Source organism: Lycium ferocissimum, chromosome 3 (assembly GCF_029784015.1).
Source record: "Lycium ferocissimum isolate CSIRO_LF1 chromosome 3, AGI_CSIRO_Lferr_CH_V1, whole genome shotgun sequence".
Lineage (NCBI taxonomy): Eukaryota > Viridiplantae > Streptophyta > Magnoliopsida > Solanales > Solanaceae > Lycium > Lycium ferocissimum.
This window is the reverse complement of record NC_081344.1, coordinates 71,582,602-71,601,416: the sequence shown is the minus strand read 5'-3', so window position 1 is coordinate 71,601,416 and position 18,815 is coordinate 71,582,602. Positions and strand designations below refer to the sequence as shown.

Below are 18,815 nucleotides of genomic sequence, written 5' to 3'. Positions count from 1 at the left end.
TTGCACTACAAAAAAATGAATCAAGACAATACAACAATAACAACTACTATCGATCTCAAGCGAGCCAGAATCGACCATATAAATACTCACTCCATATTGCTCCATTTACGCCCGTCTCAGTCCAATATCCATCAATCAGTACAACACAGCAATAACAACTACTATCGATTTCAAACAAGTCAGAATCGACCATACAAATACTCACTGTCCATATCGCTCCATTTAAGCCCGTCTCACTCCAATATCCATCGATCTGTACAATGAGTATAAAAAGTTACCCTTTTCCAAAGTGCTCAAGTGTGTATGGGTACATAACTATATGTATGAGGGACCACGAACTAAAACCAAAACTGATTTGGACTGAGATAGTTATATGATCCCAGAAACTCTGAGAGAAGATAGCACAACAAATATAAGCCACAACAACATGAAGTATATGCAAGTCACCCAGGCCCAAAGTCTAGGCCCACCAAGCTCAGCACCGATAGTAAGTCGCCTTAACACCAAAACGCCGATGCAGGCCACAGAAGTGGAGAAGAAAACAAGCAAAGAGAAACTTAGTCCATCTGCATTGTTTATTCGCAGTGGCTCCTTGTATGCAATGTAGTTGTACAGTGTATCAATGAACCAGGGTACGCCAATGCCTATATAGATGTTCACCGAATTGCTACAAGGACAAAGAACGTAAAAATGTAAGTCAAACACCAGGATATCTTGTTATAAGGAATGACAATGCCAAATTCACATTCCCTACCATTCTGGTTTTGGTCACAGAGATTATGAGACATTAAATTAAGTTAATTGCTAGTGCACCTTATATGAATAACTAGGTTTTGGCTATAACTACTACATTACGGGGTCGATTGGTTCACGTGTTCGTTATGGGGAGTATAATGCAGGGATTATTTATGCGGTGGAAAAAATAATGAATGAATTGTTATACGGTGAATAAATGTAAATATTGTTACGCAGTGAATAATGGAGCAATACATGAAATTTATGTAGGAATTACTTACTCCGAAGACATTTCTATCCTCAAGTACTTTTATCTCCGTACTGCTAATACACGTATTCTTATTTCACACTTTATCCCGCATAAAATAATACATATAATGTCACATAACTTAATGGAGGCATTGTTTAATACCGCCAACCAAACACCGCATAAAGTTATTATGCACGGATTATATATTCTTATATGGCCAACAAAATGTTGCACTTAGCTATGGTGAGATTATTTCTTTTCCTGATCCCTCTGACCAAACATTGTATTATTTTATGCGGAATTTTACACAGGAGTTATTTTCCTAATCCCTCCAACCAAACGACCTCTTAGTCTTTCACCTCGCTAACTGGGGAAAAAACTAACCTTGATGAACTTATATACCACCTAAATAGTTAGTGAGATTTGAAAAAGGGAAAGTGAAAATTAGAAAAACAATGAAAGCAAATTGCCAAGTCTATGTGGACTTGGCATGCCTTCTATTAATTTAAGTATGTAACAGGTTAAGAGGATAAATAGCTGATGAAGAAACCTGCAGGTAATGTTAGCAATGGCAGAGTCGGCTGTAAGCTGTCGTTCTGCAGCAATTTTGCTGGCCACGAGATCAGGCCATGAGGTTCCGCTTGCCAAAGCCGTGAATGCAATCACATATGGATTTATTCCTGCAGGTACATTGTGTATAATGTATATTGTTAGGTCGAGCGAAGCATATAGGCAGAACATTAACTAGAAAATAACTTGAATTAGCTACGAACTTCGTCGCTAAATTGCTTCTAGGTAACAAGTTTAGTGACGGATTTTTCTGTTTAGCTACAAAATTTGTCCATCGCTAATTTTTGTTTTTTTAGTAGTGATTATGACCATTGAAAAAACACTTAATCTAAAGGAAGGGTGAAAAACCTGTAACACAGCTTATCAAATCTGTGAGTTTCGTCACGACATAAGCTATTCCGCTGATGAATATCAAAGAGCAAATGAAAGCAATCCACCCATGGGCAATCTGATATGGTGGCACAAATGCGAAAAGAAGCTTCCACGGAAGAAGAAGTGACCGCCAAGAAGTTCTTGCAAGGCATAGGTATATATTATTCAATTTTCTGGATTCCGCACTTTCCAACTGAAAAGATTTACAAACAACACCATTAATCCTCCAAGTAGAGGCTGTGGAACAGGAAACAAATGTTACTGTAAACCTTAAAAGTAAACAGTCTCAATTTAAGTCAGAAAAAGAAGCCTCATCTAGGGTAGGGAACACATATTTTGCCTTAATAAATTCTTAAGTTTTGCATCTTCTTTATGTAATATATATGGAGCTATATGTTTGGCCTCAGTTTTGGAGGCCACATGCTCCAATACGTTGAGATTTAATTAAGCTTTTGATCATAATGCAGTAAGCAACATAATTACATTTACAGACTCTCAAAGAGGTTTAACATTTTTGTTCTTTTTCCTTTTCCTGATAACAGTGGTGTTAAGACTAGCTTGCTTAAACCTTAACTGTTCCACTGGGTACCTGCTATCTCCCAACAAAGACAGGTACCGGGTAACTCTACCCACCAAGGCTTAGTTAGATGGAAAAAAACATATTTAACACAGTATAAGAAAACAGTACCATGAGAGCATCAACAAATTGATGCTTCCAAATTGAGAGAATATCAGATTCTTCAGGAATGATATTGTCACTATGCAGCGTGGACGATTCAGTGACATCTTCATCTGCTAAATTTTGATAAAAATGACCTGTTACATGAACCTTGTCAAGAGGCCTATATTTAGCCACCTCAGCAGGCACCCACTCCTCTGGCCTCTCAGCTCTTTCTCTAAAAGGTGGAAAGTATAAAATGCACAAATTAGATCATTTTCCCATATGAAAAAATAATAAAAAAATGGACATTTGACCTAACTCAATCCAAAAGTTAGCTCAAGAGATGAGTATTGTCCAAAACTATATAAATAGACATTCCCATCCCTTAATAGCCAATGTGGGAAACTCAAAACCCCCTCGCATGCTAAGGCCTGCCAACTGGAGTGTGGAGAATATAATATGGGGCCCAACATCAGTAAACACGAATTGAATTAGGCTTTGCTCTGATACCAAGATAAAAGAATTGGACTTAGGCCTGCCAACTGGAGTGTGGAGAATATAATATGGGGCCCAACATCAGTAAACACGAATTGAATTGGGCTTTGCTCTGATACCAAGATAAAAGAATTGGACTTTGATCTAACTCAACTCCAAAAGCTAGGACAAGAGGTGAGGATTCTCTAAAGCATATAAAGAGACCTTCCCATCCCTTAATAGCCGATGTGGGAAACTCGACATCCCAAGGCCTGCCAACTAGAGTTTGGACAACATAATGGGGCCCAACATCGGTAAACAAGAACTGGGATGGGCCTGGCTCTAACATCAGGGTATAACTCAATCCCAAAAGCTAGCTCAAGAGTTGAGGATTGTCGAATATCATATAAAGAGATCTTCCCATCCCTTAATAATCGATGCGGGGAACTCCACAGAAGATAAAAACGAGCTGATATAAACATCAACTAGAGAAATGGAGACACTACGAATTTATGATAATAAACATAAGACATACAAAGGAAGGGAAAAATAGGGCCAACGCTTGTCCTGTGCATAGGCATGTATCAGCAATAGCCCAAATTGCAACACTGTTAAGATAGACTCCCACAGAGTTATAACCTTTGGAGTCCACACCTACAAAGTCAATAATATTCATGAGATGTCATTAGCTGAATCTTTGTTTTGCTGTGAAGAAGTGAAAGAGGACTAAGACATTTACATTTTCATTATCGCACCAATGCACATTTTATCAGTAAGGTATAGCTCAAAATTAAAACACTGGAAATAGACTCCCATAAAGTTACAAAACCTCTCGACTCCACACCTACAAAGTCAAGTATGTGCATAAACAAGATGTTAATAACTGAGTGCTCGTCTTAAGTGAAAGAGGCCTAAGACATGTATTACTCCCTCTATCCCAATTTATGTGATGGTATTTGACTAGCCATGGAGTTAAAGAAAAAAGAAAGACTTTTGAAACTTGTGGTATAAAACAAGCCATAGAAAAATGTGTGGCTATAAAACATATCATTAAGGGTAATGGGAAAGAGTCAATCAACTATGAATTTAATGAAGGATGTGTTCATGGAAAAGATTTGAGCAGATAACCTCTAAAATTATGTAAAGCCAGATGTAGGCCCAAAAAGACCAAAAGAGCTCAACAAGCCAGACTCCAATATCTGATATCTTCTTCAATTCTCCAGCTTTAGGAACCATCACGCAAACAGCGTGTATTGGAAAAAGATCAAAAGCAGCAGAACCAACAAGGGTTCCCGGACCTAAACCTGGCCAAGTCAAATTGTTGCAAGGGTGTATTAGCAAGATAATAAATACTCAGGATTCAGCCGATTTTCTGGTACCTAGAAGAAATGATACATTATACAGTCAGACCTCTCTGTAATAGTCATTCTTTGTAACAACATTTCACTATAACGGCCAAGTTTTCTTTGGAACATATTTTTCATGTTATGTTATATTATATGTTCTCTATCCAGACAAACGACACCATTATAGAGAGTTTTGATTGTATGTAACTGCTTCAACAACAAGAACATGATATCTAGTAATTTAACAGTTTTGGACTATTCGAAGTATGAACCAGATTCTCTATATTCTACCTTCTCGAAAAAGGATATGATCAATCACGAAATTATATTAGTTTGGCCATAATACAACATATATAACCTGTTAACTATTGACTTTGTAGTCAATATCTCGGCATGTCTTAAGGTTCTAGTCACTCGTTATTCATAGGCAGTGGCGATTGATATTTTATATTTTCTATTATGATGGTGAAAATGGCATCTATTAGTACTCAATTATTTCAGAGACCAACATATTTGGGTGAAGAATAGATTAACCACTAATATAAGCACAATGCAAAAAATAAATAGAAATGTCTAATTTATTCTGTAAAAATATCTTATTGTAAATTCAACAATAATATTGAGAGACACACAAGATAAGACACAAGGAATAAGGAAATTCAAATTCTCAAAAGAAAGAAAAGGTAATTGACATATAAAACATTCAAGTATGTATCGAAAGCACAACATAACCACATTAGGGGAAGTAAGCATTTACATAAGTTAATTTAAGGATGAACAGAATACTTCGTCATAACAATCTGTAGAGATACATCATATGTTGTTATGCAAACAGCCGTTATCTGTGAAGAAAAAGCTTACATGTAGTGACATCTGACAGACACTTGGAAGTCTATTCACATAAATACCACAAGCATGCAACCTTTTAATGAATTGATAACTATTATCTATCTGTTACGTCATTGAATTTAAGTTACATGGAAAAGTAATATCTCAGAGTTACGTTTATATGATGATTAGGAAGGCTGAGTATAAGAAAAACTAAGTAAAGATTCTAAACGGCGAATAGAAATCCAGAACAAACCTCCAGCATATTTATCTCCAATATTTCGTATTGCATCAATTGTAGCTAATGAGATCTGTGGAAAGCTAGTCCCAAATGCCAGTAGAGTGATGTCTGCAATTGTGTAATTCCACACCTTTTCATTTTTGACAATTTTCGTGTTTGTGAGAGGATCTGTCGTCTCCACAGTTCGACTATGCATAACTACATTTTCCATGGACCGGAAAAACCGAGCAGTTATAGCTGACAATCCAATAAAACAATAGGCAAGACCCAAAAAGTATAAGAAAGTTCGAAAGCCTTCGCCAAGAAATGTTTCCAGATGGATAAGTAAATAGGCATCACATTTTTTATGCTGAAAGATATTGGAATGTCCATTTGTTCCATCAGTGGTATAGTTACCCACCGAGGTCATCTTGATAAATATTTTTCCCCTCACAGTTCAAGCCCCAGAATAATTATTCTTTCCAACGGATACAAGAGACCTGCCATTTATGCAGCAGTTATTGATTATTAAAGTCAAATCATAATAGTAGTAGCAATCTGAAGAATATATAGCACCATATACAGTCAAAGTTCTCTATAACGGCATCTTTTGTTCCGATATTTCTTAGCTACTATACTGAAACGCAGTTATAGAGAACATAAAACATAGAATAACATGAAAGATCGGTTCCACAGAATACATGAGTTTTATAGTGAAATGTTGTTATAGGTGGGTCTGACAGTATATACAAGAAGATTCCCAGGAGTTTCTTTTGCACTTCAGGTCACAAAAACCTGTGTACGAAAAGTCATTACACAAGACAGAGATGTAGCTCAAACATTTGCATTATTAAGTGTTAATTATATGAAATAAAGCGTGTCCAAATAAAGCAGAAGGAAGTCATTAGACCACTCAGATTAATTTCCGAGTTAATTGTATAAGAGCAAGTATGTTGGCACCAATAGTGTCAAGCATGTATTTGCCTTCCTTGGCATTTCATTAACCAATTCAAGTGTATGATGATATTAGACATTGTGAAGGAAAGAAGCCGAGATAGAATTTGAAATTTAGAAGGCGTTTTATGACAAATTACACCAGTAGCTTTCTGGGAAGAGGCAAGCAAGCTTATCTAGTAAGTGTACTAATAGTTCAAGATTTTAGAGTATCTTTATAAATCTGAGGCATATAAAACTTAAAGTGCTACAAGAACTATGGTTAATTTTATTCATTAACCATTGCAATTATTGTCTCTCCTATTGACATCAATGCCAAACTTCTATAAATTTCCTCCACGCAACGAATAAAAATCGAGTGTTTACATAGAATACAAGAATGAAAAGAAAGTTATGATAATCCAGAATAGGAATTCATTTATATGGACTACAAGAGCATGGTCACCAAATGCAGAAAAAGAAAGTACTTTCTTCAAGGTTCCTTTATATCAATAAAGGCAATTCTCAAGAAGTAGGAAAACTTGAGCTATTAGACTATGGGTCCATGGCTTACTTCAATGATTAATAGACATCTAAAGAATTCACTTACATGGAAAAAGAAAGTACTTTCCTCAAGACCGCTTTATATCAAAAAATGCAATTGTCAAGAATTTAGGAACACTCGTTTGGTTACTGGTTAGGAAGTAAATTATTCATGTATTAAAACTAGCATAGTTAATCCCATGTTTGGTAGCTTTTTTGTTGTTCTGCACACCAAGTACGGTGTTTGGTTATCATCTTACAATCCAACATAACTAAAACATGTACTAATAGTTATGAGTCACCTCATGTATTATTATTTATGAGGGTAGAAGATAGAATAACTATTACATGAATAACTAAAACGGTAAACACTGCATAACTAATCTCTGCCGTACTAATACCTACATAACTCTAACCAACAGCCAAACGACCCCAAGGCTATCAGCAATGGGCACATGGCTTACGTCAATGATTAACAGCCATCAGTAGAAGATAAATTCTGGGGAAAATAAAGTGAAGAAAACTAAGACATCTCTACATCAGCCACAATACACATTTGAAAGTTGACCTCCAATACATAGCTAAAAAGGGAAGCAAATTTTGAACTCAGCATTCTACTTTTAATTGCTTAAAAAAGGGGGAAAAAAATACACATAAACACTCTACCAGTGATTCCAAATTTGTTGGAATACAAGGAAAACAAAAAGGCTAAGAGAAAAACAGCACATCGACAAAGAAAAATAAATGATAAATCTAAAATAGATTCAAGATTTGCAAATGGATCGTTGGGAAACTTACCATATAAATGATCAGTATCCATTTTGCTCCATAGAGGATAAATATGGGGTCTTGAACTGAATATGAAAAGGGTGTGTAAGCAAAATTACACAAAGAAGAAGACGTGCATGGGATCTAATAGTAGGTTGCTATTTATATATGTAAAACAATAATTTAGGAGACCCATATAAATAGGTAAATGTGAAACACGAGATAGACAAGATGTATAAACATAAGTTTAATCAAATCTAATCTTGATTATTACTCCCTCCGTCTCATTTTAATTGGTGTTTTAGTTTTCTTCAAGTTCATTGAGGAAAACAATAAATATAAGGTACAATTTACTATTACTCCTATTAAATAAAGGTAAACAAATTATTCTTCTTAAATATTGTATTGTGCATACTTCTTTAATGTTAAGGATATAGTTGAAAATAACTGTCAACTTTGATTTTGAAAAGTTAAAATTATATTAATAATTATTTTAGGACAATTTTCTTGAGCTAAAACGGCAGTTAAAAGGGGACAAATGGAGTATCTTCTTTAGACTTTCATGATAGTTTTATTATGTCGGTAACATCTATGAAAAATTCGCATTCAATGTTTATTGTCAACATAATAAATAAATGATCGCAAGAAAGTCCTCATGTTGCATCTCTGCTCTTTTCCCCTTTTTCCCCTGTAAGATCCTCGCGTTGCATATATTCCTTGTTTTCTGACCAAAAAATAATAAATATATGACAGGTGTCTTTTATCATTAAATTATAGTTAATTAATATGTTTATATCTTAGTTTATAACTTAATCATAATAAATTAGTATGATTAGATGAAGTCATATTCCTTGCTATTTAGGTTCCTTCCCAAAACAAGTTCTCATTTTTGGCATGTTTCATGTCAATAATTCACTTGCATGCTATCAGCTTCCTTAGAAGCAGGATAAAAAGACTTGTTTCCAAAACCTTTCATATTCCAAATAACTGTTGAATTTTTAAAAAGTGTTTTAGTTTTCTCATATCGATGAAAGATTAAAATAATCTTTGCAAACCAGGACACTCAATAATATTAGGCAAATTGCGGAAGGTGTATAAGCATTTGCAAAACATTATTGCACGACAACATAGCAAAGGGAAGTTTCCTTTATTCTCTCTCAAGTAAAATTCAAATCTAACTAAATCATAAAAGACAATATTTTTAACATCTAACTACCGTAGTTTCCTTTTGGTATTCACTTGTTTTGTTCTTTGCCATCGTACAAGGTACTAATCTTACTGTCCCAAGACATGATGTCTCATGCATCCTTGGTATTTTTTCATGTTTTTTCTTTCTTTTTTATCCTTTTTTTTTTAATTTTTATTTGTCGATAATTTCAATTCACTTCAAGCGGTTATTTTTTTTCTTTACTTACATACTTAAGCGAAATTATCCTTTTTCCTTAAATTGCATCTCCAAAAAGGGGCTTTAGAATATTAGATTTGGAATTTTTAGTTTGCGACTGCGCATTAGGAAATTGATATTTTTGATAGCTTTCCTAAATGGGAACTTATATAGGTGGATCATGTGATTATCAGCTTTCAAGTAGATAAAGAAGTTAAAACTAGTGACATCAGCTATCGGCTCTTGACCTTTGTGAAAATTCTTCCTTAATATGTTTGAAAGCATTTCTTTTCGTCAATGATTATGTGTCGCTCAGGATCTTTTGGCTTTGGCTGTAGTGCTCCACACTTAGTAGTAGATTTCAACATTGAATGAAATCATATCTTTTTAGATATCAAATGTGGATGTTTAGTTACTTGTGCTTGTTGCCTTAAGAAAACTTTCTGTGTATTTCATTGTATAGCTTGCAATATAGATGGCAATTCATGTGTAGTTTCCATATTTGTCTCGATTGTGTCTGACATTTATGTTTCCCTCTTGGGGAAAGTATGAGGTCTGCTGTGATGAATTCTTTGTTCATCAGCACTCATTCACTCAAAGAAACAATCCTCTACTGGGTGAAAAATAAGAAACTTTTATTCATAAAAATACAGAGGTATCGTCTGCAGGAAAGTGCACGAGGTAGAATGGGAAGGAAATTCGTACATTGTGCTCTATCATTGATTCAGGAAAACTTCTTTCTCTTAATAGAGAGGAAAACATTAACACGAGCAAGGATGAGAAAGCAAATAAACAACCTTTGTTTCAATAATCTAAGATACAATAGAAAACACAATCACTCGTTTAATCCCCACCAACATTCCAAGTCTTTGCAAGTCATCTCAAAGCAAACTTCCTTTTATACCTTGGTGAACATCATGGGAGCATGACAATAAGATATGAATAACAATAACATCATTTGTTCATATTTACAGAAGCATCTCTATTTAAACCAGAATGCTGTGTCACATGCATTACACCATCGTGTCACTGGCAAAATCTTAAAGACTCAGCTATCGATAATACTATGACAAAATTATAAATATTAAACGTCAATCTCAGCGACCTCAAGGGATCGCCATTCTACAATCTTGTTTCCTCCGCCGACATCTGTGGTGCACCTTCTGCAATGAGTTCTCCCCAACCTTCTCCATCCTAGAGAGAGCTGTTTGTACAAGAGACAAAAGAAACAAGTTAGGAGTAAAGTATACAAATTAAGCATGCTTATGCTCGATTAGCCATGATTGCATACACAAGCACCAAAGAATAAGTACTACTGATCTACTAACAAATATTATGACAATAGCAAGCTCGATCTAACTAACTGCCTAAGAATCCTTTCAGGAAGCCGGACTGACAAATTAAGATGGGGAAAAATGGTGGTTAAACTAATTATAGTCCAGGTAGTCTTCCCCTCCATTGAGATTCCAACAAAAACGGCTGCTTACAGAAAAACTGAAACACGTAGCACTAATAAAGATGCACCATATAAGTTTTACATGGTTATACTACATTTAGTAATAGCAGCCTTAAGCTACAACAAAGCGGTGACGCTCTGCCTTACTCACAAGCTACAAACAACCCACAATAAGCTTGCACCATCCTTTTGATTTCTTTTTTTTTTTTTTGAAAATCGTGTTGTAAGGGCCAGCTTGCGCACACCTTGACTAATTCCACCAGATATCTGCTACCTCCCACCAACAACAGGTACCAAGTAACTCCGTCCACCAATGCTTAGGCAGAAGAAATCGCCTAGTGTTTTTGTCTCCGCTGGGATTTGAACCCGAGACCTCATGGTTCTCCTCCAACTTCATTGACCACTAGGCCACACCCTTGGGTACTCATTCTTTTGATTTTCTTTCACCATGAATACCAGATCTATGCCAAGGAAGTACAGACAAATCATACGTAGAACCAATAAGTTTATTAGATGTCACAACACCTGAAGGGAAAAGCGGATCGCAGCACATTATCTCTAGTTCCTATTTTCCTGGAGAAACTAAAGCAAAGGGAGTAGGATGCTGATTATATAAAATTTAGTAATCACGAAGGCGGAATGAAGCCCCGAGGCTCAGGGAAGGACCACCCGGACCACCACTAACCAATTAGATTTTTCATATTATACTCACCATCTAATCTCTGAGAAGTCGAGAAACTCAAAGGAATGACAGAGTAATCTATCATTTCCTCCCCACTCAAAAGAATCAAAATGGGTTAATGATCCATTGGTATTGCTATACAAGTCACAACGAACAGTAGAATAGGGCATGTGGCTGATTAACACATAGGACAATTTAAACCTTAGACACATGCTTTGGAACCAAAACATTAACTGTAAGACAATGAAAAACTAAATAAACTAAGGATGGATTTCCCTCCCAAGGAAATAATGGTGTTATTCTTGCATGTCAGGATGCAGAAAAGAGGCCACTTTTACTACTTATCAAAAAAAGCAAGAATGGATCAGCAGACTGTAAATCAAGCAGCATATAAATTGGAAATCTAGATTAGGTATAGCGAAACTGAAGTTGCAAGTAAAGCAACATTGGGCCTAAAGATATGTACAAGCAAAATCTCCACAGTCCGACCATACTTGTCTTAAACATATCCATGTCCACTTTAAAGCTCCCACTGGTATATTTTATTGAGACTTGAACCAATTCCATGCCATAATTCAATATCAACTCCTAAAACAAGTTTAATTTACGTGTAGATTTAATAAGCCTTGCAGAATTTCCATCTATAATGATTCATGTCACTATCAACCATTAGAAATCCACCATTTTCATATCCAACATCGCCTCAGTTTATGTTTAATGGCTTCCACACCCTCTCCCTCTCTCTATGTTCTTTCAAATACTGAATCACTGATAAAGAATGTGTTAGCCCAAACATCACCGAAAGCATATATGAATTGCCCCGACATCACCGAAAGCATCTATGAATTAGCATCAATAGTTGTAACACAATTTTGCTGGAATACTTCTTCCCGTTCCAACTTAAACTGTAATAATGTTCTATAGACAGGGAATAACTTCTGCCATAAGTGGAATCACAACATATAAATTTTCCAAAATAAAACATGTACTATGATGTAAAAGAATGGTTATGGATTCAAAATACACCAGGTCCTGGAATATGCCATAAAGGAGTTCATCACACTGCTGAATGACCTAAAAAGGAGTAGTTTACTTTCTTTTTTCTTTTTTTTTGGGGGGGGGGGGGGGTTGGTGGTGCGGGGGTGTGGGGGCAACAGCTGTCTTAACACTTGGAACAGGATGAAACTAACATTTCTGATAGAAGATGTTAACCACAACTTCTTGAACCACAACATTTGTATGCAGAGATCCGACCAAGTTACGAAACGTTCATTTGAGCTGAACATTGCCATTTCAAATAAATCACTTGCATTGATTTAACATTGACTCTCTACCCCACAAAGATAGGAGAAAGGTCTACGTACACCCCACCCTCCCCAGACCCCACTTGTGGGGCTGCACTGGGTGTGATGTTGTTGTTGTATTGAAATTACATTGACCAGTGTAAACTACATTGAGCACTTCGCTCTTTTTTGTTTTAGTTTACTTTTTCCCGATAGACCGTTTAAAACTTTAAATGCTCATTTCAAAAGACAATTGCTTAGCACTAGACCCTGAATGGTGCGGAATCTATATAGAGGACTTGACCCCAACATTAAGTGGTAATTGCATAATTCAAGACAATGTAACTACAAATGCAGATTGCAGGATTTACCTCCAAATTCGTCGCCCCAGAAGGAGAGCCGCTGATCATCTTCTTCTTCATCAAACTCGTCGCCATATCCAAACTCCGCATCACCTCGATACCCTGGTTCACTTCCATACCCGGATTCATTACCCAAACCTTCAAAACTCCCAATTTGCCCTTGCAAAACATTTAAATTACTACTCTCTCTCTCACCACCTTCCTTCTCCTTCCTCAATAAATTCCTTGTAACCTCACTAACGTTATCCAAAGTCCAATTCATATCCCCATTCACAAACAACTCCCCACTCGAATCAGTCCCAACAGCAACAGGGAAATCAGAGCACGTACCTATAAATATTTTGATCGTGAATTTAAACATCAAATCTATAAATATTTTGAAATAAAACTTAAATATTTAATATAAAAAAAATATATAAAAAATAATAATAATTAAAAAAATCATACTCAAAGAAATTTCATTTGACTGTCAAATTAGGTATAAATGGAACGGAAGGGAGTAATAATAACACCCTTTTACACATCCTTTCTCAATTTACGTGGCACTCCCTCTGTCGCCCAATTTACATGACAACTCTTTTCTTCTCCATTTTATGTATAATAGTTTGACTAGAAAAGACTCCCAAAAAAAGAATGATAAATCTTTCCATATTTAGTACTTATTTCTAAATATAGGAATGTATCTCAAAATGTTTGTGTGGTTAATTTAACTTTAAATTTCCATTTTACCCCTAATAAATTGATTTAAGAAAGTAAACTTATTTCTTTTCAGTATCTTGCTTTCTTAAAACCTCGTTGTTAACTAAAGATATGTAGAATGTACCAAAATGTCTTTTAATAAAATGATTTACGTGGTCTTAAACATGTCACGTAGAAAGTTGGAATTAAAGATTTGCGAAAAAAGAAAAGAGATATTCCTATATTCTTTTTTAAGCGGACTAAAAAGGAAAGTAAGACAAATAGTTTGAAACGGAGGGAGAAACAATTTAACTTTAAATTTCCATTTTACCCTTAATAGAATGATTTATAGCCACAAAAACTTCTATGAGTTTCAAATATCTTTGTTTTTCTCTTAAACCTCATGTTCAATCCAACACTTTCACATAAATTGGAACAGCTAGAGTAATCTTTTTACTCCCTCTCAGTTTATGTGGCATCATTTGACTACAAATTTGTGGTCCAAAATATGTTATATAATTGTGTGGCTGTAAATATCTCATAAAATTAAATTATTTCTAAATATAAAAATATGACATTTTCTTGAGATACAGACTAAAAAGAAAAGTGTGGTTTTAAACTTGTAATGTATGGTGTTTGAATTCGCCACTTACCACATATAGAAGTATAGAACGACATACTCTTTTTTGATACAGCCCAAAAAGGAAAGTCAGACACTTAAACTGGGACCTATGGAGTATAAAGTTGAGAAAATTACACCGTATGTTCATTGGCGCAATAATGCTACCAAAATTGACCCATTTTTTAAATTCTTACAAAAAATGACCCAAACTTTTCTCTCTCTCTGCCTTTGTATATATGATTGTATATGTTAGTATAAGTGTCTGTATATGTTTGTATATATTTGCATATTTTGGGCTATTTTTCGTAATATAAGTTTTGGGCTATTTTTTTACAATGTAATTGACCAACTTGTATATTTCTGAAATTTTCCCTATACAGTTTGTACACTCGTTAATTGGGGAATCAGTCCCAATAGCAGTATGAAAATATGTTAGTTTTACTCCTTCCATCCCAATTAAAGTGTCTTAGTTTGACTAGCCACAAAGTTTAAGGAATACAAAAAGATTTCTGAATCGTATGGTCCTAAATAAAAAAGGTATATAATATACTAAAATATCCTTTGAATATACGATGTTTGAATTGTCAACATACTAAATATAAAAAGAGACTCTTTTTTCGACAGACCGAAAAGGAAAGCCAGACACTTAAATTGGAGTATAAAGTTTGTACACTCATTAATTGGGAATCATGTCCCAACAGCAGTGTATGAAAATATGAACACGTACCAAATTCTACTTACAGCCCAAAAAGGAAACCGGCGTCACTTAACTACTCCTCCCCGACGGAGCGGGACAAATTTTGTACTCATTTGTATGAAAATATGAACACGTACCAAATTCTACTTACAGCCCAAAAAGGAAAGTCAGACACTTAAACTTCGGACGAGTACAAATTTTGTACTCATTTGTATGAAAATATGAACACGTACCAAATTCTACTTACAGCCCAAAAAGGAAAGTTACACACAATGTAGCACTTTGTTTCACAAATGTACAGTTCAAATCAGCTTTGTACTCATTTCTATAATAAAAAAACAATGGTAACTTGAATTCTACTTACAAGCCCAAAATATGGAAAGTCATACAATAAGATCTGGGTACGACGAGTACAAATTTTGTTAAGGGGGTGAAGTTTTGTAAAAGAAGGAAAAATATGAACACGTACCAAATTCTACTTGTATGGAAAAGGAAAGTCTTTTTTTGGGTACTATTCTCATTTCTCTTTTCTTAAAATCACGAAAGATTCACTAAATTTTGTTTTCCAGCCACTAATTTTATTAGTACGAAAATATGAACACGTACCATATTGTTTTACTATTTACATATTTTTTGTGGTTTATAATGTTATGAACTTTGTTGTTGGGAGAATTAGTTTAATCGGTTATATGTTGGTAAGGATTTAATTCCCTTGCTTGAAAAAAAAAAAAAAAAAATTTGATATGTGCAAAATTGTTGTTGTGAATATAGGATATTCCGGACGAGTACAAACAAATTACACACGCTATAGCACTTTGTTTCAGTATTTATAACAACTCTGATTTGTACGAAAATATGAACACGTACCAAATGAAGAAGGATCTACTTACAATGATGAATAAGCAAAATTGATTTAAAAAGCGAAAAGTAGAATATATATACATATATAATATAAAAATGGAGATAAGGTGATGTGTGCTCTTTATGTACAAATTTTGTCTTTTTTAACATTTTTTTCTCTAATTTTTTTTTCTTTTTAATCACTGTTTAACAAAAGTTTCCAAAATTCTTTTAAAGCTCTTAAATAACTATCTATAATTTAACATGCCACTAATCGTGGAAGACTTTCACTTAATTTCTATCATAAGTGTATGGCAAAATTTTGTACTCATCTGTCTTAAAACGTGAAAATTTTAATGAATTTACGTTTCTTTCTAATCAGCTACTCGACCTCCAACTGATACTATAGCAACTACCGGATATCAGAGGTCTCTCCTTTTTGAGTTCTAGATCACTACTCCTCCTCCGATCATTTCGGTCATGATTTTGTTACCCACTATAAATTCTGTCAACTTGATGCTCAGCAATCAACCTGAGATTATTATTACTACTACTACTATTTTTAGGGCGATCGTCATCGAATAAACTGAGTTTCGACATATCTAAGGTTTCCATTGGGATTGAAGTAGTTGTTGAAAATGTGAACGTATCTGAACGACATTGTCTCTTAGTATGTTGTAAGGAATAGGGTTTCGGTGAATTATCTGAATCTAGGGTTTTGGAATTAAAGGGTTTCCATGAATGGAGATGATAAGTACATGATTCAATTGCGTGTCGTGAATCTAGTATTTTTGGTGACATTAGTATGTTGTAAGGAATTTTTGGAGAATTATCAAAGGGTTTCCACACATGATTCAATTGCGTGTCTTCTGCAACTTCAAATTACACACAATATAGCACTTTATTTACACTTTGTTTCACAACTGTACAGTTCAAATCAGCTTTAATTCAACTCAATTATCTATAATAAGAAAAACAATGGTTTAACTTGAATTAAGCAGAAATGATTAAGGAAAACTGAATATGGATTAGGGAAGAATAAGATCTGGGTATTGGGTACCAATGGGTAGTAAGCAAAATTCAAAATTAAGTTAAGGGGGTGAAGTAGAATTTGGTGAAAAGAGAGGAGCAAAATGGATATTGTGGCTAAACAGGTATGAAATTCTAGAAGCTTCTATGGATATTTGGGGTTGTTAATAAGTGGTTTTTTTTTTTTTTTTTCTTTTTTTTTGGGTACTATTCTCATTTCTCTTTTCTTAAAATCACGAAAGATTCCGGCTACAGTGCTTTTTAGTTTTCAGCCACTAATATTATTAGTTGGGACTGAGAAAAGACACATGGCAATATATTGTTTTACTATTTACATATTTTTTGTGGTTTATAATATTATGAACTTTGTTGTTGGGAGAATTAGTTTAATCGGTTATATGTTGATAAGGATTTAATTCCCTTGCCCAATTAAAAAAAGAAAAGAAAAAAAAAAAAACTTTGATATGTACAGGATTCAATTGTTGTTGTGAATATAGGATATTCCGTGATATTGCAACTTCAGCAACACAAATTACACACGCTATAGCACTTTATTTCTTATTACTAGCGTATATCTTGGACGTCGATATGGGTAAAACTTAAATGTTTATTGACTTTAATTAGCGCTTTTGTGTTTAGGTTTGTATTTTGAAATAATTTTTAAAAATTTGTCATAGTCGCGCGTAAGTTGCTCATCAATGTGAAAATGAAAATTAATAAGAAGGTGCGGGAAAATTAATATTTTAATTTTAGATTTTTTCTTTTAAATTGTTTAATATCTTATATGTATACCGACAAGTTGATATCCATCTCAATCAATTAAACTTGCTCAAATCAAACATAAGAACCATTCTTGTATATATTGGATTTTTTAAAAGTTAAAACTAATAAAATATTTTTATTAAATTAATTAAAAAATATGAGAAAATAAATGTGCCTGATAATTAAAATTGAAGTGCATATATCTATAGAATAAGTATTAAGTATTATGACATATTAGAAATGTGATATATTTATATAAGTAAACCACCAAATTTTAATTCGAAATGAAAATATAAAAGTAATACATTTTATAAATGTAAAAAACAATAATCGAGAGAATGCAAAGGAAGTAAGATAAGTAAAGTATTGACAAAGAAGGAAAACGGGTTTTCCTTCTTTCTTAATACTTTAAACGTGAAAAGAGGACGAACAATAGCATTACAAATTTGTACCAAAAGTTATATAAATTGCACACTTTAACCAACTACTTTTTTATCTCACTTAGACATTTGTCATAGTCTCTCTCCAATAGACTATTTTCAAGAATATTTATTAGAAAGGGTTAATTTTATTTTGGTTTTATAAATGAACAAGTAATTTGACACATATTATATTTTTCAAGAACGCAAAGAGTCAAGAGTGAACAAGTAAAAGTGCACAGAGGAAATAAATGTGTCGGAGAATTAAAATGCGTACGTTTATGGAATAAATATTAAGTACTATGACATATTAGAAATGTCCACGCGGGATTAAAAAATAGTTGGGTAAAGTGTCTAAGTTATATAGCTTATGTCTGCGCATTATCTGTACAATTTGTTAAGCTTTTGGTACAAGTTTGGGCATGTTCGTACCCCCAAGCCACTTATATATATTAGATAGAAATATGGGAAGAAAATAAATATTCAGCAAAAACGTGAAAAGTTAAAAGTGAACAAATAAAAATGCACGGAAGAAATAAATGTGTCGGAGAATTAAAATAGAAGTGCGCATCCATATACGAGAAGAGAATAAATATTCAAGATTAAAAAAAAAAGATATATCCACGGTGGATTTTTAATTTAAATACACGTTAAAATGAAACAATATATTAAAGACACTACTCTAAATAAATTTGTGTAGGAGAATTAAAATTTGAAGTGCATACGTCTATACGGGCGGAATAAATATTAAGAATACGATACATGTCTACGTGATATAAATAGAAGTGCACACGTGTATACATGAGAAGAGAATAAATATTCAGGAGAATTAAAATAGAAGTGCAAGATACATGACGGCATATATCCACGTGGAATTTATTAATTCTTAAAGAATGTGAAA

General features: G+C 34.0%; 2 protein-coding genes across 4 annotated transcripts; both read right to left on the bottom strand.

The window, feature by feature from the left end:
- Positions 1-241: 241 nt before the first annotated feature.
- On the bottom strand, positions 242-7,923 carry LOC132050682 (magnesium/proton exchanger). Of its 3 annotated transcripts, none has more exons than XM_059442060.1 (9): positions 7,731-7,923; positions 5,817-5,956; positions 5,493-5,714; positions 4,191-4,366; positions 3,598-3,716; positions 2,616-2,823; positions 1,904-2,120; positions 1,536-1,665; positions 242-667 (listed from the first exon to the last, which is right to left on the bottom strand). In XM_059442060.1, the coding sequence occupies exons 2-9, from the start codon at positions 5,884-5,886 to the stop codon at positions 370-372; spliced, it is 1,440 nt and encodes a 479-aa protein (XP_059298043.1). In that variant the 5' UTR covers positions 5,887-5,956; positions 7,731-7,923; the 3' UTR covers positions 242-369. The 3 variants fall into 3 exon arrangements, with proteins under 3 accessions (XP_059298043.1, XP_059298044.1, XP_059298042.1); XM_059442061.1 differs by having other exon boundaries at positions 5,878-5,956; positions 7,731-7,886; XM_059442059.1 differs by having other exon boundaries at positions 5,493-5,956; positions 7,731-7,922.
- Positions 7,924-9,963: 2,040 nt separating this feature from the next.
- LOC132050686 (uncharacterized) lies at positions 9,964-14,238 on the bottom strand. The gene is made up of 3 exons (XM_059442066.1): positions 14,199-14,238; positions 12,877-13,197; positions 9,964-10,288 (listed from the first exon to the last, which is right to left on the bottom strand). Exons 1-3 carry the CDS (start codon positions 14,221-14,223, stop codon positions 10,191-10,193), a joined length of 444 nt encoding a protein of 147 aa, XP_059298049.1. The 5' UTR covers positions 14,224-14,238; the 3' UTR covers positions 9,964-10,190.
- Positions 14,239-18,815: the final 4,577 nt, after the last annotated feature.

Coding starts and splice junctions, on each gene's coding strand:
- LOC132050682 (XM_059442059.1), bottom strand. CDS start 5,886: ATGACCTCGGTGGGTAACTATACCACTGATGGAACAAATGGACATTCC. Junction 3,717..4,190: donor GGCTTTACATAATTTTAGAG/GTTATCTGCTCA, acceptor TTGACTTTGTAG/GTGTGGACTCCAAAGGTTAT. Junction 1,666..1,903: donor TTTGATAAGCTGTGTTACAG/GTTTTTCACCCT, acceptor ATGTACCTGCAG/GAATAAATCCATATGTGATT.
- LOC132050686 (XM_059442066.1), bottom strand. CDS start 14,223: ATGTCGTTCTATACTTCTATATGTG. Junction 13,198..14,198: donor GTTCTATACTTCTATATGTG/GTAAGTGGCGAA, acceptor AAATATTTATAG/GTACGTGCTCTGATTTCCCT. Junction 10,289..12,876: donor CTGGGGCGACGAATTTGGAG/GTAAATCCTGCA, acceptor TTGTACAAACAG/CTCTCTCTAGGATGGAGAAG.